General features: G+C 47.3%; 1 protein-coding gene across 3 annotated transcripts in view; it reads right to left on the bottom strand.

The window, feature by feature from the left end:
- Positions 1-14139, bottom strand: part of LOC139228900 (matrix remodeling-associated protein 8-like) — a 72304-nt gene extending 58165 nt beyond the window's left edge. For all 3 annotated transcript variants that reach the window (XM_070860397.1, XM_070860398.1, XM_070860399.1), the window contains exon 1: positions 13692-14139. In XM_070860397.1, the coding sequence (XP_070716498.1) occupies positions 13692-13740 (49 nt within the window). In that variant the 5' untranslated portion in view covers positions 13741-14139. The remainder of the gene's footprint in view (positions 1-13691) is intronic.
- Positions 14140-14410: the final 271 nt, after the last annotated feature.

The raw sequence follows: 14410 nt of genomic DNA, 5'->3' as shown, positions 1-14410 counted from the left end.
CCTCATCTCCCCCCCGCCGCCCCGCCCCCCCCCCCCCCGCCATTACCTCGGTGGCCGGACCTCGCCCCGATCCTCGGTGGCCCGACCTTGTCCGGCCGCCTCCCTCCCTTACCTCGGCGGATCGACCTCGCCCCGACCCTCGGCGACCCTACCTCGCGCCCCCTTACCTCGACAGCCCAACCTTGCCCCAACCCTCAGCGACCCGACCTCGCCCGCCTTACCTCAACAGTCCGACCTCGCCCCGGCCCTCGGCGCCCCTTACCTCGACTGCCCGATCTCGCCCCAACCCGACTTGGCCTCCCTCCCTTACCTCGACTGCCCGATCTCGCCCCAACCCGACTTGGCCTCCCTCCCTTACCTCGACTGCCCGATCTCGCCCCAACCCGACTTGGCCTCCCTCCCTTACCTCGGCGGCCTGACCTCGCCCTGGCCCGACTTCGCCTCCCTCCCTTACCTCGGCAGACCGACCTTGCCTCAGTCCTCGGCGGCCCGAACTCGCCCCAGCTCTCGGCAGCTCGACCTTACCTTGGCGGCCCGACCCCTCCCCCCACCCCCACCGACCCCATCTACCTCGGACCAGGCAAAGACGTTCCGAAATCCGGAAATGCCTGGAATCCGGAACGGCCTTGGTCTCGAAGCTTCCGGACGTCATACTGTACAATGAATTAGTTAGGGCGATAACTTTTGTTATGTTATGTTATGTTTTCAAATTGCTACATGGCCCTGCCTCTCCCTATCTCTATAATCTCCTCCAGCCCTACAACCCTCCACAATCTCTGCACTCCTCCAATTCTGGCTCTTGCTCACCCAGATTTTCATCGCTTGACCATTGGGGGCTATGCCTTCAGCTGTCTAGGCTCTAGGCTCTGGAATTCCCTCCCTAAACCTCTCCACCTCTTCTCCTTTAAGACACTCCTTAAAACCTACCTCTTTGACCAAGCTTTTGGTCACAAGTCCTAATATCTCTTATGTGGCTCGGTGTCAAATTTTGTTTGATAATCGCTCGTGTGAAGCACCTTTGGATGTTTTACTACATTGAAGGCACTATATAAATGCATGTTGCCGTGGTTAGAAAGTCAAGTTAATCTAACAGTTGGAAGAGAGGTAAATTTTGGTCAGGGCACCATGAGAACTTGGCTCCTCTTCAAATATTCCCACAGGATCATTAACATCCACCTGAACCTGCAAACAGGACCTCATCTTAACATTTCACCTCAAAACAGTGCAGTACAGAGGGAGGGAAGTGTCAGCCTAAATTAAATGCTCACGGTGGGGTTTGAACCAACATCCTTCTGATCTGGAGGTGAGAGCTCTACCAATTGATTCAGCCTGACACTTGTCAAGCTATGGAACCTGAAAGCAGGGAATTGCGATGAGATTTCAGGTCAGTGCCTGCATCTGTGCAAGTCTGCTGTGTCAGGGGACAGCAGAGGAATGGAAGCTAGCCTTCAAGGCAGAAGGCAGAGAGTAGGGGTAAAAGGTAGCTATTCATAGTGGCAGAAGGTGGGTAGTGATGTTCCACAAGCCTCAGTGCTGGGACCACTGTTCACAATTTATATTTACGATTTAGAATTTGGAATCAAAAACACAATTTCTTTATTTGCGGAAAGCACCAAGTTGGGGGATAGTCAATACTGAGGAGGAATGCAACAAATTACAGGAGGACATTAATAAACTTTCAGAATCGGTATATAATTGACAAATGAAGTTCAACGCAGATAAATGTGAGTATTATATTTTGGTAGGAAGAATAGGGAGTTCACTAATTATTTGGAGGGTGAGAGTCTAAGTGGGGTAGAGGAACAAAAGGACTTCAGAGTACAAATACACAAATTGCTAAAAGTTGCGACACAGGTTAGCAACGCCATAAAAAAAGCAAACCAAGCACTAGGGTTTATTTCTAGCGGTATAGAATTGAAAAGTAGGGAAGTTATGCTAAACCTATGTCGAGCCTTGGTTAGACCACACTTGGAGTACTGCGTACAGTTCTGGTCGCCATATTATAAAAAGGATACAGAGGCACTGGAGAGAAGATTTACATGGATGATACCAGAAATGTGAGGGAATACATAAGGATGAACAGGCTCGGTCTCTTTTCTCTTGAAAAAAGAAGGCTGAGAGGTGACCTAATAGAGGTCTTTAAAATTATGAAAGGTTTTGATAGAGTGGATACAGAGAGAATGTTTCCACTTGTGGGGAAGAGCATAACTAGAGGCCATCAATAGAAGATAGTCACCAAGAAATCCAATAGGGAATTCAGAAAAAATTCTTTACCCAAAGAGTGATGAGAATGTGTGTGGAACTTGCTACCACAGGGAGTGGTTGAAGCGAATAATATAGATGCATTTGAGTGGCTGCTAGACAAACATATGAGGGAGAAGGGAATAGAGGGTTATGTGGATAGATTTAGATGAGGAAAGACGGGAGGGGGCTCGAGTGGAGCATAAACGTCAGCATGGACTGGTTGGGCCGAATGGCCTGTTTCTGTGCTGTATATCCCATGTAATCCGATGTAATTGTGTGGTGCAGCTTCATACGGCTTATCTGATAATTGCTCATTACCCTCAATGTTTGATATATGGAACCATTGGAATTGTTGAGAAAGTAACAAAACTACTTCCCTTCAAGCCACGTATCCTGGTACCAGTGCAGGTCGAGTGGAGTCACAACATCTCCATCGTCGTGACTACCATAACATATTATGGGGTGCCCAGTACAACATCCAGCTGGAAAAATCTTTAACAGCCATCAACAACCTGACACAACTATCAATCAGAACATTAAAGTAGAGCCGTGCAACTCTCCCAGTCCGGCATCTAATAACTAGCAAATATACACCCTTCATTACATCCTCTTCCTCATATCCGTTCCCTAATAACCAGCATGTATGCATCCTTCGGTACAACCTCTTCCTTATATCCAGCACGTATACACTCATTACAATATCCTCTTCTTAATAACCAGCACATATACACCCGTCAATCATCCTCACCATCAGCACATATACACCCGTTGCTGCTTCCTCTTCCTCACAACCAGGAAAAATACACCCAGCCCTACATCTTCCTCCTAATAACCAGGACACACTCATTCCAGCATGGTATCCTTTCCCTACTAACCAACATACACACTCCATCACGACATCCTCTCCCTAATTGTTGTATCATATCTGTACACTCTTCCCATCCACAAGGCTACACAAACCTTGGCATTATCATTGTATTTAGCAAGGTCAGTAGCATTACAGGTCTCAGACAGGAGTTGGCATCAGAGCAGATGATCTATTCTTTGCACTTCATCCCCAATGTGCATCACTGAGTTACTGTCACTGTAACCCAATCCCACATCATTACTTTTGAACAATCAGTACCAGTGCATAAGTGATTAAGGCATTTCCTGATCGGCCATGGTTCAGAGCTGCAGTTGGGAGATGCTCATAGGTTTCGATATCCACACGATGTGACTTATTCTATCGACATTAATTCTCCACTGTTTCACACTGGAGTTGGGAGGGTTAACAGAATGGAGGAAGCTGCATCTCAGCTTCAGTCTACTCTGAGCAGGTTGGTACTGGAACAATGGATGGCGAAGATCATTACATTGTCTGGGTGCGGGTCTGGATACGGCTGCTCCATCTGTCTGGAGGTGCAATACTCGACAGCAGGTAAAGATCGTCTACCTTGCTAGGTTTAAGACAGCCAGTAATGTTACAACAGCAATATCGAGAACGGAGTTCAATTTCTTTGCATTGGTGGAGGGTTCCCATAAAGTGCAAACATATTCAGCAGCAGAAAAAGAGGGGGGAAATTTTAATCCCCAAAAACAGATGGCTTTGGGTCGGGTGAGATGTTAACAATCTTAACCCAAACTCAACCCGTCTCGAACCCGCTCACTTCCGGTTTTAATGGAGGCGAGGCGGGCAACCAACCCATTCCCAGGAGGCGGATCACTCATTTAAATATTTTAATGTGGCTGCGTGCCTCAGATTTTACCCTCCATTTTCAATTTTATGCCAGCAGGTCAGGTTTCCCAGGCTTTGGGAAACCCTCCAATCTCTCCTCACTCTGGTCCTGGCCTCCAAACTCCCCCTCCCCCTGGCCACCGATCTCCACCCCACCTCACCCCAGGCTTTTCCGATTCTTCCCTCCCTCCTCTCCGCTCCCCAAATGCAGCCTGGTGCCGAAGGCCTAGCTGCCCGACAGCCAGCCAGCCTCTCAACCTGGCTTTCTGCGACCGGGAAGCAGAATATTCTATGCAATCCTTGTACAGCTCTTTAGATCCATCAGATGAACCAAGAAATTGCTAGTATAGCAAATTCCTTCGAGCTGTCTTCTGTATCCATTCCACAAAAGGATCACAGTTCTCAGGTGTCACAGATATATATTTAATGGCCAAATTCAGCTCTGATGAGAAAACTTCCCAATCTGCTATCTTAAAATTAAATTGGGGAGACAGCCACATTTAATCTCAATTCCGATGGGTTCGCTCAGCCAAGACAGTTAGGGGCCGAAATTGACCACTGCGGAAATGCGGTGCATCTACCCTGTTTCAACTGTTACTACCGGCCCGGTGGATGTGGTGGCCTCTTGAGCAAAATTCCGCACTTTGGCTTTTTTTCTAGCGGCCCAGAAGTCGGTCGTAATGGGGGCAGAAATGCGGCAGTGAGTGGAAGCTCGCACACTAGATTTGCGGAAGTTGGGAACGGGCAGACTGTCCTCTGCCGTCACTGATCAGCGTAGCGCTGATGACATCATCGCGCTAGCGCGTCACCACATCTCTCCCCTTCACTCAAAGGGAAGAGCCGCTGCCATTATTTAAGTTAGGTCCATTGGGCCATCAGGGAGGGTTTCGGCCGGGCCAGCGGCCTGCCACCCAAGAGAGGGTGCAAGGCTGCCTGTTGGCCGCCCGGCCGAAGCCAGGGCATAATTGTTGACCCGACATGGCAGTCGGCCGACAAAAAAAATTAAGATGGCGGCCGCAGCAGTAGGTCCTCCCCTTTAATGGCAGCCGCAACGCCATTTTGAACACACTCCAAGCACAGTGCGCCGGCAGAAAAAGCTGGTGGCACCGAGCGGCGGGAACAAGATTTTCTCGGCAGAATTTTGCGAACCGGGGTGGGGGGGGGTGGACATCAGCGGTGCATGCTCTGATGATGCACTTAGGTCGGATTGGCAACGGGGTGAGTGGGTCACTGCCGGGATACTGCAGGAGCGGAATTTTCAAAATGGCGGCCATTCCATGAAAAATCTGCGGCCATTCCACTCTGCAGCATGGCCGCGATTTCCGGCAGTAACAGGCCTTAAGGGAAGGGGCAATTTCGGCCCTTTAATCTTTTACTTCTATCTCCCAAGTCAATAAGGATTTAAGATCAGATCTTCAGCTCCACTTAAATATTTACAGATCAAAAATTTTGCAAAGTTGCAGTGTAAAGCAATCATGTTTTCTTGGAGTTTTCTTAAGTTTCAGAACTCAAGTTGCATGTCTCAAGGCAGATTCCAATTTCTCCTAAAGGTGCAGCTCATTGGGATTCAGGTCCCTTCCTCTCCTGAAGGTGCTGACGCTCACTGGGGTTCAGGTTCCTTCCTCTCCTGAAGGTGCAGCTCACTGGGGTTCAGGACCCTCCTCCCCTGAAGGTGCAGCTCACTGGGATCCTTTAGTACCTAATCAAGTGGCCATTCTTCATGAGTGAGCCCAAATAGGTCGTATCATGAGGATATTGGACCTTGCTGAGCATCACAGCGAGCCTGTCATCAGATGACATACATCCACACTCACTTTCTAGATGCACTGATCAGGAATGGTGATCTTGGTTTATTTTTTCTCTGCCTGTCATTCAATGTTCACAGGTATCAGCCATGGCTCAGTTGGTAGCATTCTCGCCTCTGAGTCAGATGGTTGTGGGTTTAAGTTCCACTCCAGAGATTTGAGTACGTAACTCAGGCTGACATTTCCAGTGCTGTACTGAGGGAATGCTGCATTGTCCAGAGGTACCATCTTTTGGATGAGACACTACACCGAGGCCCTATCTGTCCTTTCAAGTAGATGCAAAAGATACCATGGCACTATTCAAAGAAGAGTAGGGGAATTCTTCCCGATGTCCTGGCTAATATTTATCCCTCCATCAACATCACTAAAAACAGATGATCTGGTAATTTATCACATTGCTGTTTGTGGGATCTTACACTATGCAAATTGGCTGCCGTGTTTCCTACATTACAACGGTGACAACACTTGAAAAGTACTACATTGTTTGCAAAGTGCTTTGGTACGTCCTGAGGTCATGAAAGGTGCGATATAAATGCAAGTCTTTCTTTTTTTTGGCTTTCCCCTGACATGCTGACATGTTTTGTTGGATATTCTGAAGTGGGATTGGAGAAACTAGCTAAATATTTCCCGATCAGCCTGTACTATTTAAATAAATGAAACAGTTGTGGGCGTTAATATTCTAAGTCAAAACATCATTTCAATCTTGGAGATTCCTGCAAGCATAAGAATGGGAGAAATTTCTCAGCCCACTCGAGATGTCTTGCAATTTAAGTCCATGTTCAAAGGCTGTTCAGACGATTGGAATCTCCTTCCTGCCTGGCATTCAGCCTTCTCTGAACTGTCCTCTCTTGATCCTGATAATTGAAAATATCCAAATATACTCACTCTTCCTCCTTCCTGCATCCTCACTGTGTTGAAATTGAGATCTATCACACTGTCCCATACTCTAATACATTCTTTTCTAGGCCTCCCTCAGCTCTCCCTCCTCCGACAGGCTTTTAAAATCCAAGCTTGGTATCCCTTAATCACCACTTCCTGGTTGACCTGATCTTTTCTCCTCTTTTCATCCGTAGTGCTGTCTACTCTCCAGGGTCAGCAGATTGCTCCTGGAACTTGTAGATAGTTTCATTGCATTTTATGAAGACTTGTGACCCAAAGGCTCTCCTGACAGACCAATGCCAAAGGAAGCACATACTGTAGCACTGAATTATATGGACTAGAGGCCCCAAGTTTGTTCCCTGATCTGTACAGAGTTAGCTGAGCTCCACTCAGGAAACGACTGGAATGCTACAGTTGACCTCAGTGCCCTTGAACTAGGGAAGGGAAAGTCAGCTGGGGTTTCTGCTCCTGAATTACTATCCAGCAACAGATCAACCTGGAACGTTTACCCCATTTCTCTCTCCACTGATACTCCCTGACCTGTTGAGTATTTCCACATTTTCTGCTTTTATTTCAGATTTCCAGCAGTATTTTGCTTTTGTACTATCCAGCGACACCTGCTGGACACTGTATGTATTTGGATGTTGTATGAGGACAGGGTCAGGTTTGGCCATGATGCTCTCCATGACACTCTGTGTCTGGGTTAATACATGGTCACTTGGCCAAGGTACTGGAGGGAATACAACCCATGCACCAGCACCTGCAGGAAAGGAAACGTAAAATCTGGTGCACAGGTACAAAAAGTACTAATGGAATGATGACCTTTATCTCAAGGGGGGTTGGAATACAAAGGGGAGGATGTTATGCTCCAGTTATTTAGAGCCTTGGTCAGACCTTAACTGGAGTACTGTGTTCAGTTTTGGGGAACACACCTTCGGAAAGATATATTGGCCTTGGAGGGGTTGCAGTGCAGACTCAACAAAATTATTCTAGGTTTGAAAAGGTTACATTATGATGACAGGTTGCATAAACTTAGTTTGTCTTCTCTTGAGTTTAAATGGTTGTGGAGTAGTCTAACTGAGATGTTTAAGGTGATAAAGGATTCAATAGGGTAGATACAGAGGGAGAAAAATTGCTCTGCGCTCCGATTGGGGGCTGTAACCCACTCGGGGCGGGACTTCCTGCACTTGGCATGGAAGTCCCACCCCGGCCACTGAATGGGCATCTGCCTCTCAAAACAAGTGGAGCGCCTGCTCGCGCGCGCTCCAATACCTTTAGGGGCGGGACCAGCGGCGCTAACGGGGCGTGATCAGGAGCACCAGCAGCACTAACGGGGCACAATCGGGAACGCTATGCGGATGCTCTGCATAGCGCTGACGTACTTCAATGCCCCTCCCCTTCACTTAAAGGGGAGGGCCGCTGCGCACTCTGCAAGGCCTCTGCTGGACCACCATGGCAGTGTGGTACCGGGCCTGCAGCCCAGCATCCAAAATGGAATGCTGGGCTGCACCATGGCAGCCCAGAACAGGCAAAAAAAAGAGGTAAGCTAGGTAACCTGAGAGTCGGCAAAAAATGTAAGATGGCGGAGTGGGGCGCTGGCGACCTCCCCTTTAACCTCCGCCCCGCGAACGGATGTCTGCATAGCGCTGATGTACTTCAACGCCCCTCCCTTTCGCTTAAAGGGGAAGGCTGCTGCGCACTCTGCAAGGCCTTTGATGGCCTCTGCTGGACCACCAGGGCAGTGTGGTGCCGGGCTGCACGATGGCGGCCTGGACCACGCAAAAAAAAGAGGTAAGTGAGCCGACCCGAGAGTCGGAAAATGTAAGATGGCAGTACGGGGCGCTGGCAACCTCCCCTTTAACATCCGCCCCACGAGTGGATGTGGCCAGCTTCATGACCCGTGAAGCTGGCGCTGACACCCGCTCATGCAGCCTCGTGCGCTGCAGGGCAATTTCCGGGCGGCAAAGGGTAGGCGCGCGGCGCTGAGGCGTCACTGCGCACGGCGATGGTTGTACGGCGGCCTGGAGCGCTACCCGCAGGGTGCGGTGCTGCCATGTCAGCGCCTCCGCAAACCCCCGGGCAATTTCCTGGGAGCCGGTAGCGCCCCCCTCCCCTTGCTGGGCAAAAAGTGTATTGTGCCTGACTAACGGGCCTCTCAAAAAGAGGCAATTTTTCCCCCGGGGTAACTATTTCCTCCAATGGGGGAATTTAGAATGAGGGGGCACAATCTTAAAATTAGAGATAGTCCATTCAGGAGCGAAATCAGGAAGCATTTTTTCACACAAAAGCAGTCGAAATCTAGTACTCTCTCCATAACTACAATAACAACTTGCATTTATATACTGCCTTTAACGTAATAAAATGTTCCAAGGCACTTCACAAGAACGATTATCAAGCAAAATTTGACACCGAGCCATATAAGGAGATAGGTCAGGTGACCAAAAACTTGGTCAAAGAGGTAGGTTTTAAGGAGCTTCATAAAGGAGGAGTTCGAGAGGGAATTCCAGAGCTTAGGGTCTGGGCAGCTGAAGGCATGGCCGCCAATGGTAGAGCAAAGAAAATCACGGATGCAAAAGAAGCCAGAATTGGAAGAGCACAGAGCTCTCAGAGGGTTGTGGGGTGGATGCTGGGTCAACTGAAATTTTCAGGACTGAGATCGGCTGATTTTTTATTAGATAAGGGTATGAAGGAATATGGATCAAAGATGGGTAAATGGAGTTGAGGTACAGATCGATGAAATGGCGGAATGACCTACTCCTATTCCTACATTCCTAAAAGGGGACAAAATCCTTGTGACCATTTGGCAGATAAAGCAGCAGGTCCATCCTGTAAAGAGGGCAGGAGAATTGCAGTCGAGGTTAGTAACAGCTGTTCAGAATTAGAAAAGAATTCTGAGCTGTGCAGAGTCAGGAACTTCAGGGTCACATGACCCTGCTCTTGAAGAGTGAGAAGAGAAAAACAGTAAAAAAATATATTTAAAATATCATCTGGGGAGCACCTGCCAGGAAGTGAGTAACTAACCAGGGCACCACATTAATAAAAGGCATTGGAGTAAAACCAGAGCGAGTGATGCACCAGGCTCAATGGGAATAAAAGTGAGACAAAATAAAGGTTGTTATAATTTAGAGACAGGCAAGGGGGCAAGGAATGCTCAATGGCATGAAGTATCATTTAATTCAAGCCTCCATCCAAATGTTCTGAAAACAGAACAATCAGCATGCACACCAACAGATCAGAGTGTTACACAAAAAATAATGCACAGGCAAGAGTGGGTTATATACAGGATAGCACATGGGTTACGGTGTGTTACATACAGGATAGCAAAATAAAAGCAAAATTTGAATTTATATAGAGCCTTTCATGACCACCGGACATCCCAAAGTGCTTTACAGTCAATGAAGTACTTTTTTAAAAAAGTGTAGTCACTGTTGTAATGTAAGAAATGCATCAGCCAATTTGCACACAGTAAGCTCTCACAAACAGCAATATGATAATGACCAGATAATCTGTTTTAATGTTGTTGATTGAGGATTAAATATTGGTCAGGACACTGGAGATAACTCCCCTGCTCTTCTTTGAAATAGTGCCATGGGATCTTTTATGTCCATTTGAAAGAGCCGACGGGGCCTCAGTTTAACGTCTCAACCAAAAGATAGCACCAGACAAGATAGAGTGTGTTACATACAGTATAACACACGGGATAGAGTGTGTTACATACGGGATAATTCACAGAAGGAGTGCACGAAATACAGGATAACACACAATCTTTCATGCGTTGCATAAGCATAACACACATATTACATATGAGTGTTGACAAGCTATTCAACCTGAGAGATCATCACGGCTTAGCCTGATCTTGGCCCACCTCACACCCACACATGTTTCCAACACGAACCACTGGATAATGATCAGAAGCAGGGAAACTGATGGATTTTTCCTTCCCTATCCTTGGGGCACTGAGGCCAACTGTTGCTCTGGCTTGAATAAGATAATGCGACACAAAACCGTAACTTATTTAAAAAAGGAATGAAACAAATGTTTTATGCAAGGTGATGTGTGTTAACCAACTTCACACTGCAGGTTTAAACAAAGTGTCACGGTACCAAATAAAAGTACAGACATGCTCTCCTCTTTTGTCTCTAATTCTAATCCCACGCCCCTCTTTCTGTCTCTGATTCTAACCATACTCCCCTCTTACTATCTCTAATTCTAACCCCACTTTCCTCTTAGTTTCTCTGATTCTAATCTAATTCCCTCTTCCTGATTCTAACCCCTCTCCCCCTTCCTCTCGGATTCTAACCCCTCTCCATTTACTGTCTGATTCTAATGCCGCTCCCCATTTCTCTCTTATTCTAATGCCACTCCCCATTTACTCTCTGATTCTAACGCCACTCCCCTCTTTCTCTCTCATTCTAATGCCACTCCCCACTTGCTTTCTGATTCTGACCCCAGTCCCCTCTTCTTCTCTATAATTCTAACTCCCACGCCCCTCTTATTGACTCTGGTTCTAATCGCACTCCCCTCCACTGTCTCTAATTCTAACATAGATTGATAAAAATCCAACTTGCCTAATTCTCTTTCCACAAGATGCAGTCCTGCAACGACAAAATTGTGATAGATAAGGTCTCCCGGAACTGTCAGGGTTGGGCTCTGATTTTTTTTGTCGATGGGAACGAGGAAGAGTGTTGGGCCTGAAATGTGTGTGATAAGGATTCTCCAAATTTGTGTGCATTTCTGTGGGTTTTAGTGTACAATGTACCTAAATTAGCAGAGTAGCTCCTGGGGTCGTATGAATCATTCTCAGAGGTTTTAGAGTTGCTGACCACAAGATTTCACGATTTGGTTGTTTCTTTCATCTCCACTGTAGCAGTTACAAACACAGTACCAGCAATCACTTCCACAAGACCATCCTAAATTTGTTTGGGGAAACCGGGCGGGCAGATAAATCATCCATGGGACTTTCTACCCTGGTCCCGCTCTTTCCTGCAGGATCCAAGTTTAACGGGCTATTCTGAGCAGGCGACAAAGACCCTCATGATTCTTCTTTAAATATGGCGTCATCAGAGCCTGACTCCTGCTGTAACCAGTGACTTTTGTAGGGAAGCCTAGCGGAAAGAGGACTCGGACCAGATGAGTCCCAAAAAAGTAAGTCTTATTCCTTTTTTTGACTTCCCCGTGAGGCCAGGAAGAGCAGGAGTGTTCCTCCCCTGCCCTGGGCTCCCCCCACTCACCCAACCAGGAGGGCCTCGCAACCAGTTGCCAGAGTGTCGGGGATCATTCCTTCGGCTGCCTGATATCCCACTGCTGCCCGGCCAGCTGCTGCTTCCCGCCGATTTTGGGTGGGAGACTGACAGAGCCTACGTGGATGAGGCCCAGGAGTTAAAATCTCCTGGGCTTCACATTGTTGAGGTCAGTATATTTGGTTGTCCACCTCGGCCCCCAATTAAATTCAAGGCTTTAGTCTTTCCAGTTTTCTCCCCATCGCTCCTTTAAGCATTGACTCGTGCAGAGCTACAGGTTCCACCGGCACCACCCGCCCTCCAGTACCTCTCTTGATTGAACGTCCTTCATGTGCAAGTCTAGACAGTGAGTATTGGAAGTACATTGGACAGTGGGTAAATCAGAGCCAAGCCCAATCCTGTCCTCTGGCTTCACACATGCATCTTTCAGCAGGGATGTCTGGATAGAGACCAGGATCAGGAAACCCTTGAAGATTTGTTCCCCTTCCTAGCCTAAGGTCACTGAAGTCAGCTATGCACACCGGGGATAGACATCTGGTTTATATTCAAATATAATTGAATGACTTCATATTTTATTCTGTGTTGTCTGATCTAGCTTTGGATAAAACAGAGCGTGAACAGGACTGTCACATTAGCCTGATCCCTTTAAGAGTGAATCTCACCATTGATGGTTCTCTTTTATTCCCGAGGGCTGAATTTTGTGGTCGTTGAGGTGATGGGGGAACAACACTTTCCACACCAGGTAAACAGTCTGAACATCAAACACTCCCAGGGCAGGTCCAGCACGGGTTACATACAGAGTAAAGCTCCCTCTACACTGTCCCATCAAGCACTCCCAGGGCAGGTACAGTACATGTTAGATACAGAGTAAAGCTCCCTCTACACTGTCCCATCAAGCACTCCCAGGGCAGGTACAGTACATGTTAGATACAGAGTAAAGCTCCCTCTACACTGTCCCATCAAGCACTCCCAGGGCAGATACAGTACATGTTAGATACAGAGTAAAGCTCCTTCTACACTGTCCCATCAAACACTCCCAGGGCAGATACAGTACATGTTAGATACAGAGTAAAGCTCCCACTACACTGTCCCATCAAACACTCCCAGGGCAGGTCCAGTATGGGTTAAATACAGAGTAATGCTCCCTCTACACTGTCCCATCAAACACTCCCAGGGTAGATACAGCATGGGTTAGATACAGAGTAAAGCTCCCTCTACACTGTCCCATCAAACACTCCCAGGGTAGATACAGCATGGGTTAAATACAGAGTAAAGCTCCCTCTACACTGTCCCATCAAACATTCCCTAGGTAGATACAGCACGGGTTAGATACAGAGTAAAGCTCCCTCTACACTGTCCCCTCAAGCATTCACAGGGTGGCTACAGCACGGGTTAGATACAGTGTTAAGCTCCTTTGGCCAAAGAAAAGCTGAGCAGAGCAGCTCTAAACATGCAGGAGAAATTGCACAGCATCATTAGCACCGGCAGCAAGGTCCAAAGCCTAAACTCTGCTGCTTTATTCCATGGACAAATCTTGCTTATTGAAAAGCCACTGGCCTGGTCTATCTAACCTCTGACTAAAGCACCAGGAATGAGCACAAGTCAACAAAGCTGCCACTAACACACTGCACACACATACCGTTCAACTCGAAACACCCTAACCAGCAAACATTAGTTAGAGATTGCCTCTTTGTCTAGTTACTGGGTGACACAGAAGAATGCAAATTTTCAATCAGGAAACAATCATGTGTCTCTGAATCTTTAACAAAATAACTTTGTTTTAAATCAGTAATTAGAACTCCTTACCTTTTAAGAGCAGGAGATGCCACACCAGGAGTTTTTCCAGCTGTCCCATTCTCCCTTTCTCTTTTGTCTTCAGTAAACTTTTCACGGTTGTTTCAAATCAAAAACAAATCATGACATCATCACAGCCCTTCGTTGCAGAAGCTCCAAGTGTTTTTGGTCCAAAAGGGACCTGCTTCAGTTTGGAGTTTTTCTTTTATCGGGGTGGGGGGGCGGTGTCCTGACCTGTCAGTAAAGGTTTTTTTCTCGCGTTGGGACCAGCCTCACAAGCAAATGAGCCCCTTTTGTCTCCAATTAATTCCGAAGCCTGTGCTGTTTCTAACTTTGGCAGAAGGTAATGTGACTCTCCTGCTAATCGCACTGCTCTGCACGACTCCAGATCCTAAGCTGTGTTTTCTTCTTTCTCTGTGTGTGTGTTATTAATTTGCTCGGAGTTGGAGCAGTTTTGAGCTGTCCCAGCCCCATTTGACTCTGGGCCATAAAACTTCTCTGCTTGGGATTTTTCTGACTTATTTTGATTCTTTTCCCTTTAATCTGTCCCCTGTGTATTAGCCTGGACTTGCCTTATAGAAGCCTCTCAGCCAAGATACTTTAACCCACTGTGTGCTGGTGCAATTCGAAGCACAACATTCTCTCAAAAACAGCGTCTATTGATTCACTTTACCAAATACAGACAGAGCTAGATGGACTTGGAATTTATACAGCAGCTTATCACGCTGCGC

Source organism: Pristiophorus japonicus, chromosome 18 (assembly GCF_044704955.1).
Source record: "Pristiophorus japonicus isolate sPriJap1 chromosome 18, sPriJap1.hap1, whole genome shotgun sequence".
NCBI classification, from domain to species: domain Eukaryota; kingdom Metazoa; phylum Chordata; class Chondrichthyes; family Pristiophoridae; genus Pristiophorus; species Pristiophorus japonicus.
This window is presented reverse-complemented; position numbering and strand designations above follow the sequence as displayed.